The sequence below is a fragment of the Eriocheir sinensis genome, chromosome 38 (assembly GCF_024679095.1).
Source record: "Eriocheir sinensis breed Jianghai 21 chromosome 38, ASM2467909v1, whole genome shotgun sequence".
Lineage (NCBI taxonomy): Eukaryota > Metazoa > Arthropoda > Malacostraca > Decapoda > Varunidae > Eriocheir > Eriocheir sinensis.
The window spans coordinates 5,113,106-5,132,593 of NC_066546.1; the positions used below are offsets into that span (position 1 = coordinate 5,113,106).

Consider the following 19,488-nt stretch of genomic DNA (forward strand, 5'->3'; position numbering starts at 1 on the left):
CATAAAGACATTGCCACACTCTCAATAAACTTCTGAACTACTTCTTTCAACACCATTAAGACATTGCCACACTCTCAATAAACTTCTGAACTACTTCTTTCAACACCATTAAGACATTGCCACACTCTCCATGAACTACGTAAGTACTTCATTCATAGACTAGGTTTGTACACTACATATAATCTGGTCCCTTTATTGTGTTCAAAGAATCTAGGACTATTTAACCACCTCAGCACCCAAGAAAATCAGGACTTCAATCTGTCTAACACCTTCATTCCATCTCAGTCTCTATTTACATATATATATATTAAAAATAAAATAAAAATAATAAAAAAAAAAAGTTTTCTATGTTAATTACCTCAGCACACACACACAAAAAAAAGCAAAACTACACACCAACTAAACCTTTAATCTATCCCATTTTCATTTATTATATTATGAAAACCAGGTTAGCATTTCACTCGTTCACTCGTTTCCTTGTTTCTCCCGTGTTAAAAATCTAAAACTAAGATGTTAGTCATGATAACACCCCACCCCCAAAAAAGATTAATATCAACGCCAAACTATTTCAATTCTCACCCAACATGTTAGCCATTTATTATGTGCTCTCTTCATTAATTTGCTTTGCTGGTGACTATAACGTTAAGAAGTTAATCACCTTAGCACCAACCAAAAGAGAAAAATAAATAAATAAATGAATAAGAAAAGGCAAACCGCTCTAAAACCAATCTACCACAAACTTCCTTCGGTTATTAACCCCTTCACTACGGCCGGGCCAAAACAGTGCCCCGCGCCTTATCCGGGATCGCCGCGCGCGCCAAATTTCAAATGTCGCTATTGAATATAACAAGTTTTCAGCCATAAACTCAACATAATCATCATGTATTATATATGAAAACATGCAGAATTAAATGATGCACATAAAGAAACTCACTACGGCCGGGCCAAAACAGCGCCCCGTGCATTATCTGGATCAATTTCAAATGTTGAATATAACAAGTTTTCAGCCATAAACTCAACATAATCATCATGTATTATATATGAAAACATGCAGAATTAAATGATGCACATAAAGAAACTCACTACGGCCGGGCCAAAACAGCGCCCCGTGCCGTATCAGGGATCGCTGCGCGCGCCAAATTTCAAATGTCACTATTGAATATAACAAGTTTTCAGCCACAAACTCAACATAATCATTATGTATTATATATGAAAACATGCAGAATTAAATGGTGCACATAAAGAAACATAAATTAATTGATAATTTTGAGATGTAAGCATAAATATATAGATAAATAACTCGTATATTGGCTAAAGCAAGCCAGGACGCAGTATGCATGTCCTCGGATATGGAACGGGGCACGCAAGGACGCAGTATACACGTCCTCATGTTGAAGGGGTTAAAAGAAAAACATGTTAGCGAGGTGAGTCGCCACTACCACACCACCACCACCACCACCATCACCACCACCACCAGGCCAAGACCAGCAATACCTACTCTTCCTTCTGCCGGTCTGATGCCAAACAGACTCGCTTCCTCACAATAAAGCTGCAATGGAGGGTTTGTTACTTTGGTGTGTTCCTTCGACATCGCAGGATTCGTCGTCAGGGGTTATTATTCCTCTTTACGTCTACATATCATATCGTTTATATTTTTATGTTTTAGTAATGTTTGTAACTGCAAGGGTCTTCATCTGGGCTAAAACCTTCATTTCTTTGTCTATATTTCACATTTTTTTGACATAATATTGATTCTTAAGGTTTGATAATTTCTCTCTCTCTCTCTCTCTCTCTCTCTCTCTCTCTCTCTCTCTCTCTCTCTCTCTCCCTCCCCTTACTCTCTTATGCAACCTCTCTATTCCTTCAACATATCTAACCAATGTGATTCTAATATTTTTTTTTTAGATGATATTGATTTTTAAGGTTAGATAATTATTTTTTTTCTGTTTTTTTAACTTTCTAATGCAAACCCTTTATTTCTTCAACATCTTATAACTAATGCAATCCTAATCTTACACTTTTCTCCTATACATTCTTTCCCTTTCTGACAATATCCAACTCACTCAGGCACTCAGTCAAGTATTTCACCTTCTCTTACTCTTATGCTCTCACGAGTAATGCATAACCACCAATTTGTGCTCAACACTCCAATCAGTAGCTACACACAACAAGGAAAAAACTACTCTGGAAGGCCAAACTGAGATGGGAAACTAACTTAACGACAAAAATAAAGAGTGGGTATGAGTCTTTATATTGACGAGGAAGCAATATTTTACCACAGATCAATATTCCAGAGTACATTGTTATCCTCTTGATGTGTGTACTAATTGGGATGATGTGTGATAGTTGGTGGATGTGCCCTGAGTCATCCCTTCTTTTACACATATCAAAGTCCCTTCAGCCCCTTCAGTCCTATTCCCCTGTGAGGTAAGAGAGCAAACCAGCACCGACCTCTGATCCCCTGGCAAGTTCAGCTTCATAGGTCAGGTAGTCAAGGGTAGCCACGTAGTAACCTTCCTCGGGGGAATCACACCTTCGTCCTGACACATGGGGCCGGCACCTGTTGGGAGTGTGTGTGTGAGCGAGCATACTGTCATTAAGAGTGGGGGACTCATAGCTCGCCCAACCCCATAAGGGAAAATAACGATGTTAAATGAGAAGAAGCTGAGAAGAAGAGTGTGTGTGACCTCAGAGTGTAATGTTAAGGGGGAGTAATGGTTCCTAAGGTTTTTCTGCCCTGATATCTCTGAACTTCAAATCAGATATTCTCTCTTCAAAGCTAATCTACTGCACTACTAACTTTTAACACTCAGTATCCTATGAGAGAGAGAACAAGGTTGGCTATACTACTGACTGTTTTGATGTTGCCAGTTAAATCAATCTATTACTTCTATAATATTAGTTTACTACACTACTAACTCCTAGCTTTCAATATCCTGCCAGAGAATAAAAGAGGTTAGCTAAGGACAAAAAATAGAAGTTTTTGAACTGTCTTGTTGCTGCCTGTCAGCCACATGTACCTAGCAGAACATGAAATTAACTTATTTTCATGATGCATTCTTTGATGAGCCCAACTCACTTGCACTTTCCAGTCAGTACATCACAGTTGTTGTCCAGGGAGCCGCCGGGGTCACAGTCACAGGGTTGGCAGCCATCTGGGTGCTCTGAGAGGCCATAGTGCTGAGGCAGACACTGGTTACAGTCTCGGCCAGTCACAAAGCGCTTGCAGGAGCACTCACCAGTCAACACGTTGCAGCCCAGGTTGTTGACGGTCCCCAACAGGTTACATGTGCATTCTGCAAGAATAAAAAGGTGATTTACTCTATGAAGATTAAAATGGCTCTTGTGTAGGTTCTGAATATCATAACTGGACCTTTCAGTGGCCTGGTGACTGCAGTGAATCCTATTTCAGGTTCATTGGGAGCTCAAAACTTATTTTGGAGTTATGTGAAAATTCTAGTGTTGAAAATATGTAAGAAAAAGATCTTGGGAAGTTTTCCTAAAATTCTTTCCAGAACTAGAAATGAAAGTTAGAATTAAAGTTGAATCACAAAGTTCAAATGTTATAATAAGCTAGAATTTAAGTTTTAAGGAAGATCGAAAATAAAAATATCATTAGAAAACATCATTGGAATATATAATTATTGAACTCAATGTTAGGCAGAAACCTAAAACACTATATATGAATGTTATGAATAGAAAAGTAGTTGTTTGATGCCTAGGAACACTGATGAGTTAGATTTGAGAGAGGACAAGAACAAGTGAATGTTGGGAGGATTAATGTGTGCAGATATCGTTTAGAGGATGTTTGATGCATGAATAAAGAAAATGGTGATGAGTCCTGTAATGGAGCAAAAAATTTTCCATGTGAGGCAAATTAATGGGAGAAGAAAGTCTCTACTACACTCCTACACGTGGCAGGCTTTTAACACTCCACACAGCACTCAGTTAAAGGATTGGTCACCACAAAGGCTTACGTTTCCTTGGCCACTCAGACCTTGGCTGTGAGAGATAATCTTCAGTCATCTCTGGAAATATTTAATGCAATAATGGAGGAAAACATCTTTGTGAAGAATACTGATAAACCTACCCGTAAGAAACTAAACCAATATTATCTATATCAAATAATAATATGCAATACAAAAGCTTGAACTATACACTCTGAAATACTAAATCAACTCTAAATGAAATAATGATACGCAATACAAAGGCTTGAAAAAGACGTTCTGAGACACTAAATCAATTCTAAATCAAATACATACACAGTACAAATGTTTGAAATAGATGTTCTGAAATGCTAAATCAATTCTAAATTAAATACATATACAATACAAAGGTTTAAAATTGACATTCTGAAAAATAATATTAAGTAACAAAGTGCCACTTGACTTGAGGGGCATCTTACCTTGACAGCCTTCAGGATTCTCCGATGAGAAGTTCCAGAAGCCGGCCTTGCAGCGGTCACACTTGAGGCCATCCACGTTGCTCTTGCAGTGGCAGCGGCCGGCCAGCAGCCCACTGGTGGGGTCTGACCGTGAGTCACAGATGGCGTTGTCCACTGAGCCGCGGGTGTCACAGTTACACGCTGAGGAGGGTGATGAGAAGCTTGATATGAAGGAGAGGGAGAGCTTCCTTAGGATATGTTTTCCTTTCAGTTAGTATGCATTGTTCTAAGAAGAAAACCACAAAGATAAAAAGGAAAAAGAAAGGAAGAAAAGATGAAAATAAGATGGAAATGAAAAGAAAACAAAATAGAAAAGAAAGAAATGAATAGAAGAGAAGAAAAGAGTGCTACCAACAGAACGTTGCCTCCATCACTGATGCCAAAGAATCATGCTGGCAGATGTCAAGGTCATTTTAAGAAGATAACCACCAAGGAGGAAAAATAAAAGGAAAGATGAAAAAAATAAAAGGAAATGAAAAAAGAAAGAAAAAATTAGAAAAAAAAAAAGGAACTGGAGAGAAAAGATTACTACCAACAGAACATCTCCTTCATCACTAGCGCCAAAGACTTACGCTGGCAGATGTCAGGGTCATACGATTCTCTCTCTGGGTCCTGGTAGTAGTAGGTGACACATTCCTCACAGTTGCGTCCCTGTGTGTTGTGGGCACAATCATCGCACACCCCGCCAGACACGAAGCCCGTTGCCTCATACACTCGTTGGTCAAAGTGGCACATGGCTGCATGGTTGTTGCAGTTACACTCTGAGGAAAGGCGAGAGAACGTGTTGAGTGAGGCGGTGGAATTGGTTAACGCAAAGTAAATATATACTGACAACATTCGGAAAGTTAATTCTGGAAGCGGGCTTTTCAAACAGGCGAAAACATTTTGTGATAGAAAAATCTAAGAAATATGCAGGATACAACACATTTCGAGCTACAGATATGTGTATTGTAATATTTATGACACGTTTATGTAACTTAGATATCATTTATTGAAGGTCAATCTCCTGATATAGAGAATCTCAGTCCGGGTTAATGTGGTGCATTATTCTATTCTTTCATATTACACAATGCCATAGAGAACAATCCTCCCTTGGTTATCTGTACAGTCCATTATCCTTTCTCATGGCAATAACATACAGTACCATGAGGGAATATAATGTGAAGTGCCTATATTATATTTTTTCATACAACACAGTGCCCAATAGAACAGCCCTCCAGTCCCATCCCTTGCTTACGTTTCAAGACATTCAACTCCTTTCTCATAGTAATAATGTACAGTAAGGCATGTGATTATAATGTGGAGTGCTATATTATATTCTTTCATACGACACAATGCCATAGAGAACAGCCCTCCAGTCCCATTTCTTGCTTACACTTACAAACATTAAACTTCTTCATTCCAGTGACATCTGGTAACATACAGGAACATAATGTGGTGTACTGTATCTATTTTTTCATACAACCAAACACCACTTCCAGCACCCTCTCTTGCTTACTTTTACAGGCGTTGGACTCCTTCCCCACGGCAGGTCTCCATGGCAGGTCATTGTAAAAGTCCTCACACTTTTCACAGTTGAGTCCCTTGGTGTTGTGTGTGCACTCGCAGCGGCCGTGCACCATGCCAGGCTTGTCCTCCACGCCACGCAAGGGAAGGCAGCGAGAGGCATGGCCGTAGCAAGAGCAGGACCCCCTTACCACCATGTCATAGATGGCATAGTAGTATTTCTCCTGTAAGTGGTGATGATAGGTAATGTATGTTTGGGAGTTTGTATGCCCCAATTAGAGTTGATATCAGGATAAAAATGAGCTGAGGTTTAAATGATTGAATCATATGAATGTTTAAATATCTACTTTTTTTTTGCATATATACTTTCATGCTTTTATCCTGCCTCTTCTTAGTCTTTTCTTTATCTTTCCTTTTCCTCATTTTCTACATTACTTTCCTCGCTTTCCTTTGCCTTAACCCGGTAGCAGCGGGGTTCATGTTTCTTAATGGTCCCTCCAAGCGAGAAAAATGAGAAAAAATCACCCCTCACACAATCCATTTCATAATATATATCAAAGCATTTGTGATCAGATTATGTATCATCTATTTTGAGGGGTTGATATCATGGCACAAATTTGGCCCGTCGCTACTACACGGTAAAGCCACAAATTTGGCCCGTCGCTGCTACTGGGTTAAAATAAATGTGAATCAGTCAAATGAATGTTAAAATATCTACTTTTTTTTTGCATATATACTTTCATGCCTTTATCTGCCTCTTCTTTATCTTTCCATTCCCTCAGTTTCTACACTCCTTTCTTTCCTTTCCCTTGCCTTTAAATAAATGTGAATCAGTCGAATGAATGTTAAAATATCTACTTTTTTTTATATATATACTTTCATGCCTTTATTCTGCCTCTTCTCTGTCTTTCCTTTATTTTCCTTTTCCTTCCTTTTCTTCACTCTTTCCTCCTTTTCCCTTGCCTTTCCTTATCTTCCTTTTCCTTCATTTTCTTCACTCTTTCCTCCTTTTCCCTTGCCTTTCCTTATCTTCCTTTTCCTTCAATTTCTTAACTCTTTCCTCCTTTGACTTTGCCTTTCCTTTACCTTCCCTTCCCTTCTTCATTTACTTCCCCTCATTGTGTGTCTGTATGCAACATTTCACTTGATATTTTCTCCAGTCCTCTGTCTCTTTCTCTCTCCCTTTCCCCATCACCTTTTCCTTCACCTTTATTTCACCTTTCCTTTATGTTCCCTTCCTCTGTTGTTTACTTCCTTGTGTGTGTGTTTGTTTGCAGCATTTCATTTGGTATTTTCTTCCCCCTTTATGTAAATCTATGTATATCTCTCTTTCTCTCTCTCTCACCTTGATGCCCAGTCTGTTGTCAAGAAGCTGGTCTCCAAGGGTGTGAAGCTTGGTGAAGTTGACACGCAGGTTGGTGATCTTGAGCAAGTTCTGCACCTCATCGCTGTAGGGGTTGGAGATCTCTATATTTGGCGGCAGCACTCGGAAGATGACCTGGGATGGTGGGAGAGAAAGGGAAGGGTAGACATTAGTGATGGTGGTGGTGAGGCAGAGTCCAAAAAGAAATAAGAAAAGAAATAGGGAAAGAAATAAGAAAAGGAAATGAATAGTGGGAACTTCCTCCTCCTCCTCCTCCTCCTCCTCCTCCCTACTCACCTCTCCCTCTGTGGACGGCTCAACTGCAGAGTAACGTGACTCACACACCACATCATTGATAGACTCTGGAACCCCTCGCTGGATGCCTGGGAAAGCATCATTGCAGTCGTAGGCGAAGTAACGATACACCTAAGGGAGAAGTTAAAGGGTGTTACTTATGTGTTGCTGGGGCTCTGTGTGTTTTTAAATATGTGAATGTGAGGGTGTTTTGTATGATTGTGTCCTTAGTATTATATCAAGTTTAGTATTTTATTTTGGGCCATAAATTCAATCTTATATAGAATTATATACAAGTATTTTATAGAGCTTACAAATTTGTGGTCAATAAAGAATCTATACCCATATATTTCTGTATTATCCTATTTCTCAAGAGAAATGGCAGAGAATGAAGTCCTGTATTAAAGTATTCATCACCTTCCAAGTCTTTCCAAAGTCAAAGGACCTCTCGATGAGCATGGCAGCAGGACGGAAGGTGCGGAATGTCAGGATGAGGTGAGTGAAGTGGAACTCGGCCTCCAAGTCCAGCTGGATACTTGATGTCTCGAGGCCATTCTCACTCTGCCACCACGACCGCTGCGCTGTCCTGTGGGGGTGGGAAGGGGTCAAAAGGGGTCAGGCCTAGTCATTTATGGTTACCTGTTCAGTATATTCTTTTTTTTCCTGTGTTTATGTTCAGACTTACCGTTACCTTATTTTTATTTTTCAAGGGCTGGCCATTTATGTTTATCAGTTTAGTATATTGTTTTCTTCCGATAAACATGAATGCTCCGATTTATCCTAGTTTTATTCTTGTTTACAAGGCTGGTTACGTAGGCTTACACTGTTCAGCATATTGTTTTTCTTCCTGCATATGCCCAGACTTACCCTAGCCTTATTCTTCTTCAAAGGCTGGTAACTTACACTAATCTATTGGGTACATATATTTTTTCCTGAATATACTTGGCTTTTTACCTTTCTCCTCTTCCATACTTAGCATTAGCAACATATCTAGCATCACAAGATCTGTGACTTACCTTGGGTCAAACCTGTACACGAGGTTGTCAATCTTGTGGGAGTAGCGAGGGTTGCCATCCCACTGGGGGCGGGAATCGCACCAGAAGCACTTCTTGCGGTCCTTCAAGTGTGACACGATGCAGTACCGCTCCTGATGGGGGAAGTGGACGGTGAGATACAAATTTTGAATACCGTTCCATAGGCATCCACACTATGACTTTAGCTGTACGAGGAAAAGAGGTTAAAAAGGCAAATTTAAAATGGAAAAATTCAAGAAAAGTAGAATAATTGGAAAGTGGATAGTGAGGCACAGCATGTATTTGGAAAAGTGGTAAGAAAAATATAGAAAGGAAAACAAAATATAAAAAGATAGAAGGAATATGAGATGGAACAGAAGAGCGGAAACTGAAAAAATGCATCGTCTGTGGAAAAGGTAAAAAAAAAAATTAAATAAAAAATAAAAAATAAAAAACATGAATAAAAAATAGAAACAAACAAAAACTCTAAATATAACAGTAAAATGGCTAAATTTGACAACACCACACACCTTAAATGAAAAAAATAAAGGAAATAAAGGAAACAATAACATGGAGTGAGACTGGCAACAAGGCAGGAAAAGAGGGACCTGCATGGCCACCCCTCTGCAGCCACTCACCCTCCTGTAGAGACCGCAGGTGGAGGTGGCTGTCAGGTTGCCTTCTCGGCCGATGAGCAGGTTGCCAGTCGCCGGATAACACGAGCTCTGGTCACATGGATGCGTCTCCTGGCCATACCCTGCACCACACACACACACACACACACACAAGGAAATATGGTTACTACATGTGTTGAATTCTGAAATGAGTTTGTAATATGAGGTGACAACTAAATGACGATTATTTGATGTGTTTATATATCATTTGCTCCTTGTTGCAGTAAAGTTTGAGGCTTAGGAAATATAAATCACATTTCAAATGCAAAACTTTATATCTACCAAGTTGATTGATTGATTGTTTTCATTGTATAGCAAAAAAATACAATAAGAGTCAATGACAGAAATGATTCTTACACATTAGTCACAAACAGCTACAAATAAGAGTCAAGAGAATATCATGCTACTGTACATTCAAGCAAGTGCACATCATCACAATGCAGATCTAAGCAAGCAGTGAGTCATGGAACACAAGCAAACACAGATCGAATTACATGCTTAGGCAAACAGTTTAAGGGTGTCCATATCATACTGCAAGTTACTGCCTTAAAACTATGATGCTCTGCCATACTATCACAAGAGGAGGTAAGTAAAAATGTCAATATTTATGGTAAATTACACAAGAATTAGCTCGCCTAAATTTTTTTCACACTAAATCAAGAGAATGGGTCAAAATTATGTATTGTGCGTATTGTGTATTGGGATGTTTTTTGTTTCCAGACAAGAATGGAAAATCGTATACGTCAACAAAAGCAAAATATATGTCAACAAATACATACAGATTATACTGTAGAATGTATCAGAGTATTACGAGCAGTGTGTATTGTGTTGACCAAAATTTAAACATACCTTACTTTTTTTTATTTCCAGAGAAGAAGGAAAACAGCGCACATCAACAAAAACATGAAGATTATACTGAGGGATGTATCAAAATTTCACAAGTATAGTATATATTATGTCTTGGCAACAAATAAAGTCATACCTCATCTTTTTCATACATTTCCAGATAAGAGATATAGATAAAATAAAATAAAGCAAATTAAATAAAAATAAATACCCAAATCTGATCATACCTCAACAAATTTTTTTATACACCTCCAGATAAGAAGCAAAAACAAAAGTGAAAAAAGGTAAATAAATAAACAAATGAAAAGTAAAAACAATAATAAAACCACCAACAAAAAAATGAAGAATATAATGCACAGGTCTTGAAGGGGTGGGGCCGAGTGAGTCACCTTGCCGGGCCTGGGAGGGAAAAAACTGGGAGATGCTACAGTGGAGGCCTTGAGGGGTGCCAGGTGAGGGTGACTAACGCTGGGCAGGTGAACGCCAAGCACCTGGTTTGCCGAGATCCCCAAAAGTTGTTCCAAGTTCTCAGTGAGTCAATTTTTACCTTTCACAAGAGATTATTTTTACACCTAGTTAAATTATCAAGGGTAGAGAAATATTCCATCATCCATGCGTTTTTTTTCCTGCAATTTAAATTTTAGTGGACTTTTTTATTACAATTTCTTGCCTTCTGGAACTTAGAATGCTATTTTTGGGGGGATTATAAGTTCCTGTTTGCCCTTTTATTAACTTTTTTTGACCAGTGGAATTCCGGTTACTAGGCCGTTTCTGTATATTTTTTCTTATATAAGTACTACCGTTACCGTTTACCGTTGATGAGGTCTCAGGCCCCCGTTTCAGGGCCCGCTAACAGGAATTGCATGTATAAATTTGCAAATATGCCCTAGACAAACCCACCTTTCATTAACCTGCAAATCAATCCTTCTCTCCCAGCAAACTCGCTTCAGTGACCAATTATCAAGAGTGCTCATCATGAACATACTATTTCAACATGCAACTGACTAAATGGAGACATCAAGCTTCTAAATGCAATAACGCTATACGTATATGTTTTATTATACAAGGATAGGGAGACTAATATAATGCTGATGTAAATCTGTCGATGTATGTGTGAATGTATGCAGGTGTGTATGTATGAATGTGTCTTTCGGTCTGTGTATGAATTAGATCTTTGTCAGGTGTATCTATCTGTGTGTGTATGAAGGAGATCTGTCAGGTGTGTGTATATAAATGTGTGTGTGTGTGTGTGTGTGTGTGTGTGTGTGTGTGTGTGTGTGTGTGTGAATCAAAGCTGTCAGGTGTGTATATATATGTGCGTATGTATATGTGTATGAATTAATGCTGTCAGGTGTGTATGTATGTATATGGGTATGAATTAAAGCTGCCAGGTGTGTGTGTGTGTGTGTGTGTGAATCAAAGCTGTCAGGTGTGTATATATATGTGCGTATGTATATGTGTATGAATTAATGCTGTCAGGTGTGTATGTATGTATGTGGGTATGAATTAAAGCTGCCAGGTGTGTGTGTGTGTGTGTGTGTGTGTGTGTGTGTGTGTGTGTGTCGATGTATGTAAAAATTAAAGCTGTTAGGCGTGTGTATATATGTATATGTGCATGTATTAAGCCGTCACGCCTATTGGGTAAATGCTTGTGCTGGGAACGTATATAAAGTCAGCTGTACGCAAAAGCTCTCTTACTGAACGCTCTAAGGAAGTGGACGAGTCTCCCAATATAGTAAAAGAGAAATAGGTGGACGATCATACCCACGCTTCTCTCTCTCTCTCTCTGATTCGGGGTGTCTGAGAGAGAGAGAGAGAGAGAAATGCGTGGGCTCAACAGAGGACATGAAGGCGTAGGTGGGAACACGTGTTTAGAGTCTGTCTGTCACACACACACACACACACACACACACAGCATGAAGTCATTACACACACACGGATCCTCTCCATGCAAACCGGAAGTTGCTAAAAGTCAAGATGGCACACACACACACACACACACACACACACACACACACGCACAGCTGGTTTACAAGACGCACCCAAAACCGCTACTTTCCGCCCACAGTCGCCATCGCCCGCCCAAACCCGCCCAATAGATAAAGAAAGGTGCTGACAGATATGGATAGGTAGAGATAAAGAGGAGATGGAGGAGGGGCTTTTTCTCTCCCTCCTTCCTCCCTCCGATTACGCTCGAAGAAACTTAAGCCACTGTCTCTAAATGTGTACTCTCCCTCTCTATGTAAATCTATGTAAATCTCTTACTTACCTGTCGTGCGGTCCAGAAACACCAACAAGAAAAACAACAGCGCTGCGGCTTGGCGGATGAGGCTGAGAGAGAGAGGGAAAGAAGCAACAGGAGGAGGAGAGAGTGAGAGAGAAATGGAAGGAGCAGGAGGAAGGGAGAGAGAGAGGAAAGAAAGTAAGAAATGAAGGTAGTAACACATTCTCATCCTCGTTTTATAGCTTCACCTTCTCCATTATCATCATCCCCTTCCTCTTGTGTGTCGTGGGGTTCGCAGTTCCTCTTCTCATCCACCACCATCACCACCACCACGACCTCACATCTGTTCGTGTTAAACTACTGCAGTGACCAAAATCCATGTTAAGAGTAACCACACCAATGTTAAATCTACGACCACACCTTTGTTAACCTCGCTACCACACCTATGTTAAGTCCGTGACCACGCCAATGCTGAATCTGTGACCATATCTTTGTTATAACCTCGTCACCACACCATGTTAAGAGGGACCATACCAACGTTAAGCTCGTGACCACATTACTACCTTGTGTTAACTGGTACCAAACCGCATGTCCCCAAATGTTAATAAAATAAAAGTCAAAGAAACACTAGAGAACACCAATAAGAAAAACAACACTACGGCTTGACAGTGCCTCGTTAACACCACCATCACCGCCACCGCAACACACCACCATCACCACCACCACCACCAAAAAAGGAGTTAAATAATGCATCTCACTCCAAAGTCTGGCTACTGGGGTATAAGTCTCCACACCTGAGGACCACTAATTAGAGCTGGAGAGCCATCACCTGTCCTACCTGGAGCATTCCCAAATCCCCTCAGGGCCAGGGGATGAAGACGGTCCTGCTCGGAGATGTGAGGACCTCGGGCGAACTCTTCACTGTATCCTTCCTCCTCGTATTCCTGCGTCTCCGTGACCTCCTCCTCGGTGTTCTTTCTATACGTCTCCCCGAACCCTTCCTCTCTTCCTTGGCCGCGACTTCCATATTGCCTGACGGTCTCGTAACGCGTATCTGTGGTTTGGACCCCGCCTCTGCTGCCTCCGCTGGTCCCGCTACTCCCTACAACGCTTCCACGTCCCAAAGAGGAGGAGGACGATGAGGAGGTGTAGGTGGTGTTTCTGAAGGTGGAGGAGCCGGAGATGCCTGGCAGCGTGTAGGTGAAGCGTGTGGTGGAGCCTGGTCGCGTCTGGGTGGTTGTGGTCGTGGTCTTCGTGGTCTTGATCCGCCGGGAGACTGAAGACGTGTTGGAACCAGTTACTACTCCACCGCTTCCACTTCTTCCACTGCCGGTTCTTCGTACTCCGCCGTTCCACCTGAAGTACTCCTCGTCTTCGCTTTCCCCACGACGGCGATTAAAGTACGACTGATCCACGAGAGCCGGCCCAGAGGAAGGAGCGATGGAGGACGACGTTGAGGAGGAGGAGGAGGAGGAGGAGGAGGGTCTTCGGTAGGTGTTTGTGTAGGAGTAGGAATCGTTCTGCACCCCTGACCCGGGACTGCCGTAGGAGGTGCGTGAGACTGTCTCCCTCACGACGCCGTCAGACCCAGTCACGGAGGAGGTGCGGATGGAGGAGGAGGACGCGGAGGACGAGGAGGACGATGTGGATGACTGTCTGTTCCGCCCTCTCCCCCTGTTCCTGTGCCGCCCTCTGCCCCGTCGGTGTTCCGTGGAGGGCACGTAAGAGCTCCCGTACACAATGCTGCTGGTGCTGCCCTCACCCTCATCCACCCCTGGCGGCCACAAGAACAAGTGTACATGCACGCACACACACACAGCAGCAGACACACGGGAAACACGCACACGCCCGTTTACACACGAAAAGGGCGTGATACAGAAGTAAGGGGTAGCAAAACACACACATGCACACACGCACACACCCGTACATAGGCAAAAAAGGCGTGATGTGGATGCAGAAGGTAGCGAAACACACATGCACACACGCACACGTAGGGCAAACACACACACACACACACACACACACACACACACACACACACACACACACACACACACAAAATCGCCCCTGCAAACACATAGGAGGGCGTGGAGGAAAAGTTGGCGGTAGCAAACACACACACACACACACACACACACACACACACACACACACACACACACACACACACACACACACACACACACACAACTCCCGCCTACACCCCGTCCACGCCCATCGAGACATAGGGGAGGGAAGTAAGGGGGAGAGGGGGATGAGGGCAAGGGGTAGGGGGTAGGGGAGGGGAAGAGGGGGGGGGGGTAGGCACTGCCGAGGCACCCCTAGTCAGCAGGCACCCACGCTAGGAGGCCCCGCGTGGGATGTCGTAGGTCGTAGCGGCAACCTACTCACACACACACACACACACACACACACACACACACACACACACACGGAGGCTTGGCAACAGGAGTGCTTGACAATCATGCATTAAGGAGAAGAAAAAAAAAAAGCCGTGTGCGTGCTCATGTGCGTTTCTGGTTGGCGTGCACACGGTCTCCTCGCTCCTGTGTACACGTGGATTCTCCGTGCACATGCCGGCCAAGCTATGTAAGCGAGCTGTGTGCGTACGTACATACACAAAAGGGAAGAAAACTGACGATAAAAAAAAAAGTATATACACATGAGAGAGAGAGAGAGAGAGAGAGAGAGAGAGAGAGAGAGAGAGAGAGAGAGAGAGAGAGAGAGAGAGAGAGAGAGAGAGAGAGAGAGAGAGAGAGAGAAGAGAAGAGAAGAGAAGAGAGAGAGAGAGAGAGAGAGAGAGAGAGAGAGAGAGAGAGAGAGAGAGAGAGAGAGAGAGAGAGAGAGAGAGAGAGAGAGAGAGAGAGAGAGAGAGAAAATGACCCATCTTTCCCTTTCCCCTCCCTCCCCTCTCTCCCTTTCCTCCTTTCGTGGCACTCCCCTAAAGAGAGAGAGAGAGAGAGAGAGAGAGAGAGAGAGAGAGAGAGAGAGAGAGAGAGAGAGAGAGAGAGAGAGAGAGAGAGAGAGAGAGAGAGAGAGAGAGAGAGAGAGAGAGAGAGAGAGAGAGTCATCACCTTGAGTCATCACCCGGTCATCACATACCTGGCCTGATGACACGGCTGCTGGAGGATGAGGTGCGGAAGGTTTTGTTCCTCGTCCTCACACCTGGTCTCCTTACACCTGCCCTCTCGTCCGCCTGTAGCTCCTCATCGTCACCCTCCTCCGCCCTGCTCACACCTGTACATGAAAGGCATCTCGTGAGTAATGAAAGGGAAGGTGAGAGACGAGGGAGAAGAGATATATGCAGGAGGAGGAGGAGGAAGGGAGAGAGAGGAGAGGAGGAGGAAGGGAGAGAGAGGAGAGCAGGAGGAAAGGAGAGAGAGGAGAGCAGGAGGAAGGGACAGAGAGGAAAGCAGGAGGAAGGGAGAGAGAGGAGAGCAGGAGGAAGGGAGAGAGAGGAGAGCAGGAGGAAGGGAGAGAGAGGAAAGCAGGAGGAAGGGAGAGAGAGGCAAGCAGGAGGAAAGAAGAGGAGGAGAAACAAACAGAGACGGAGGAAATTAATGAAGGACGTTGGAGAGGAAAGATATGTAGGAGGAGGAAGAGAAAGGGAGAGAGAGGAAAGGAAAGAGGAGAGAGTGAGGAAGGAAATGACGGAAGGAGAGAAAGAAAAGGAAGGAAGGGAGGAAGCATAAGGGAAGGTGAGAGATGTTGGAGAGGAAAAACATGTAGGAGAAGGAAAAGAAAGGGAGAGAGAAAAGGAAAGAGGAGGAAGAGTGAGGATGGAAATTAAGGAAGGAGAGAAAAAAAAGGAAGGAAGGAAGAGGATGATGAGGAGGAGGAGGCGGAGAGAGAGAAAAGGAAGCACCAGGAGGAGAGAATGAGTGAGAGAAAAAGAAGGAAGAGGAGGAAGAAGGGAGAGAAAGAGAGGAAGTAATGAGGGTAAGAAGAGGAGCATATTCACTTGCTTGTTTTATATCTTCACCTCCATTATCATCATCTCCTCCTCCTCCTCCTCCTCCATCCTCCTCCTCCTTCATCCTTTCCACTTCCTTCTCCTCCTCCTTCTCCTCGCATCCTGTTCTGCCCGAAGCAAAGAGCAGCTGTGTTAGAGAGAGAGAGAGAGAGAGAGAGAGAGAGAGAGAGAGAGAGAGAGAGAGAGAGAGAGAGAGAGAGAGAGAGAGAGAGAGAGAGAGAGAGAGAGAGAGAGAGAGAGAGAGAGAGAGAGAGAGAGAGAGAGAGAGAGAGAGAGAGAGAGAGAGAGAGAGAGAGAGAGAGAAATGACCCATCTTTCCCTCTCCCCTCCTTCCTTCCCTTCTCTTCCTTCTTTCCTTCTCTCTCTCTCTCCAAGACAGGAAGAAGGAAATCGTGGCACTCCCCTAAAGAGAGAGAGAGAGAGAGAGAGAGAGAGAGAGAGAGAGAGAGAGAGAGAGAGAGAGAGAGAGAGAGAGAGAGAGAGAGAGAGAGAGAGAGAGAGAGAGAGGGGGGGGGGGGGTGAGGGGAAGACGCCATAAAGAAAGGCAAGGGAGGGAATGGAGGAAGAAACGGTCGAGAGGGAGGTTTAGGAGAGGAGGGAAGAGGAGATGAGGGGAAAGGAGAGGAGGGAAGAGGAGATGAGGGGAAACGAGAGGAGGGAAGAGGAGATGAGGGGAAAGGAGAGGAGGGAAGAGGAGATGAGGGGAAACGAGAGGAGGGAAGAGGAGATGAGGGGAAAGGAGAAGAGGGGAGAAGGGGACGAAGAGGAAGGAAGGAGGACGGGAGAAGAAAGGGCACGAGGAAGGGAGAGAAGATAAAAAAATGATATAAGGAAATAGAAAAAATAAGAGAAAAAGAGAAAGAAGATAAGAAATGGATATAAGGAAATAGAAAAAAATAAGAGAAAAAAGAGAAAGTAGATAAGAAATTGATTTAAAGAAATAGAAAAAATAAGAGAAAAAAGAGAAAGATAAGAAACTGATATAAGGAAATAGAAAAAAATAAGAGAAAAAAGAGAAAGAAGATAAGAAATTGATATAAAGAGATAGAAAAAAATAAGAGATAAAGAGAAAGTAGATTAGAAATTGATATAAGAAAATAGAAAAAAAAATATAAGAAGAATGGAAATAAAGATGGAGGGGATGAATGGAACGAGAGTGTGAAAGAATCAGGAATAAGGGAAAAATGAAGGAAAGGAAGAAAAGATAGTGTAGAGGAGGGAAAAAGAAAGTGGTGAAGAGAAAGAGGGATGAAGAGGAGGAAAGGCAGATAGAAAAGAAGACAGGAAAGAAGGTAGAAAAAAACAGCAAAAAGACAGGAAGCGAAGAAAGGAAGAAGGAATGTTTAGAGTGATGGAGGAAGGGAGGGAAGGATGGAAATGAAGAGAAGGAAGGAGAGGAGTGAAGAGAGCGAAGGAGGGAAGGAGGAACGGAGTAAAACAATGGAAGGAGGAAAGGAAGAAGAGTAAAGATAGAGGCAGCGAAGGAAGGGTACAAGGAAGGATGGAGAGAAAAAAAGGGGAAGGGAAGGAAGGAGGAATGGAGAAAAGAATTTGAAGAAGCGAAGGAAGGAGGAAAGGAAAAAGAGAAAAGAGATAATAGTAAGCGAAGGAAGGGTACAAGGAAGGATGGAGAGAAAAAAAAAGGGGGAAAGGAAGGAAGGAGAAATAGAGAAAAGAATTTGAAGAAGCGAAGGAAGGAGGAAAGGAAGAGGAGTAGAGAGGTAGAGGAAGCGAAGGAAGGGTACAAGGAAGGATGGAGAGAAACGAAAGGGGAAAGGAAGGAAGGAGGAATGGAGAAAAGAATTTGAAGAAGCGAAGGAAGGAGGAAAGGAAGAAGAGTAGAGAGAGAGGGGAAGCGAAGGAAGGGTACAAGGAAGGATGGAGAGAAACGAAAGGGGAAAGGAGGGAAGGAGGAATGGAGTAAAGAATTTGAAGAAGCGAAGGAAGGAGGAAAGGAAGAGGAGTAGAGAGATAGAGGAAGCGAAGGAAGGATACAAGGAAGGATGGAGAGAAACGAAAGGGGAAAGGAAGGAAGGAGGAATGGAGAAAAGAATTTGAAGAAGCGAAGGAAGGAGGAAAGGAAGGAGAATAGAGAGAGAGGGGAAGCGAAGGAAGGGTACAAGGAAGGATGGAGAGAAACGAAAGGGGAAAGGAGGGAAGGAGGAATAGAGAAAAGAATTTGAAGAAGCGAAGGAAGGAAGAAGAGAAAAGAGATAAGAAGCGAAGGATGGAGAGAAAAAAATGGGGGAATGGAAGGAAGGAGAAATGGAGAATAGAATTTGAAGAAGCGAAGGAAGGAGGAAAGGAAGAAGGCTAAGGAGACAGAGGAAGCGAAGGAAGGATGGAGAGTGGAGAGGGAAGGAGGAAGGGAGGGATGGAGGGAGGGGCGGCGGGGGTCACTGGGTATCGGTCACCGCCCACCACCACCACAGATAACGACCACGCCCACGTTTCCGGGGACATGCACTGCCAGACTCCCAGGTCACTCAAGGCTTCTATACCCTCCCGCCCCCCCCATAGCCCAGTGCTCTTTTCTAGCCCAATGTCAACCTACTCCTAGCCCAATCCTGCTGCACTTTCCTAGCCCAATCAAATTCAACCTACTACTACTACTATTTCTACTACTACTACTACTACTACTTCTACTACTACTACTACTATTACCTACCATTACATTTATTAGCATACTTCACCCTCTCATCCGTCTTCCTTCATCCACTTCATCTCATCCACACTCACTCTCTCTCTCTCTCTCTCTCTCTCTCTCTCTCTCTCTCTTGTTTTGTTTAGTAAGAAGATGCTAATGATGCGAGAGAGAGAATGGAGTAGCAAGAGGGAAGGAGGGAGGGAGGGACGGAGAGAGAGGAAGGGAGGAGGGAGAGAAGGAGGGAAGGATGGAGATGACCCAGTTGAGAGGTCAGGTCAAAGAGCGAAACGACAACATCCGCTGCTCTCTCTCTCTCTCTCTCTCTCTCTCTCTCTCTCTCTCTCTCTCTGGTTTGGGATGGCTTAAGAGCACACACACACACACACACACACACACACACACACACACACACACACACACACACACACCACGCTTCAGTGCATCCCCCGTTCCCGACAACACACTTTCCACACACACACACACACACACACACACACACACACG

At 43.2% G+C, this 19,488-nt stretch overlaps 1 protein-coding gene and 1 long non-coding RNA gene across 8 annotated transcripts in view; one reads left to right on the forward strand and one right to left on the reverse strand.

Annotated features, from left to right (window-relative positions):
* The window catches only part of LOC127008567 (laminin subunit beta-1-like), a 49,990-nt gene that overhangs the window by 19,430 nt on the left and 11,072 nt on the right, over positions 1–19,488 (reverse strand). For 2 of the 7 annotated variants that reach the window (XM_050880765.1, XM_050880762.1), the window contains exons 3-16: positions 15,467–15,601; positions 13,203–14,138; positions 9,259–9,377; positions 8,624–8,754; positions 8,025–8,193; positions 7,611–7,739; positions 7,296–7,448; positions 5,943–6,174; positions 5,017–5,205; positions 4,406–4,585; positions 3,978–4,028; positions 3,080–3,296; positions 2,452–2,560; positions 1,499–1,549 (exon numbers count right to left, since the gene is read on the reverse strand). In XM_050880765.1, the coding sequence (XP_050736722.1) occupies positions 1,499–1,549; positions 2,452–2,560; positions 3,080–3,296; positions 3,978–4,028; positions 4,406–4,585; positions 5,017–5,205; positions 5,943–6,174; positions 7,296–7,448; positions 7,611–7,739; positions 8,025–8,193; positions 8,624–8,754; positions 9,259–9,377; positions 13,203–14,138; positions 15,467–15,601 (2,801 nt within the window). The remainder of the gene's footprint in view (positions 1–1,498; positions 1,550–2,451; positions 2,561–3,079; positions 3,297–3,977; positions 4,029–4,405; positions 4,586–5,016; positions 5,206–5,942; positions 6,175–7,295; positions 7,449–7,610; positions 7,740–8,024; positions 8,194–8,623; positions 8,755–9,258; positions 9,378–13,202; positions 14,139–15,466; positions 15,602–19,488) is intronic. The other 5 variants (XM_050880769.1, XM_050880768.1, XM_050880766.1 and 2 more) reach the window with 4 other exon arrangements.
* Positions 9,384–11,691, forward strand: LOC127008568 (uncharacterized). Its single transcript, XR_007761189.1, has 2 exons — positions 9,384–11,383; positions 11,532–11,691. It is a non-coding gene; the product is annotated as an uncharacterized LOC127008568 (long non-coding RNA).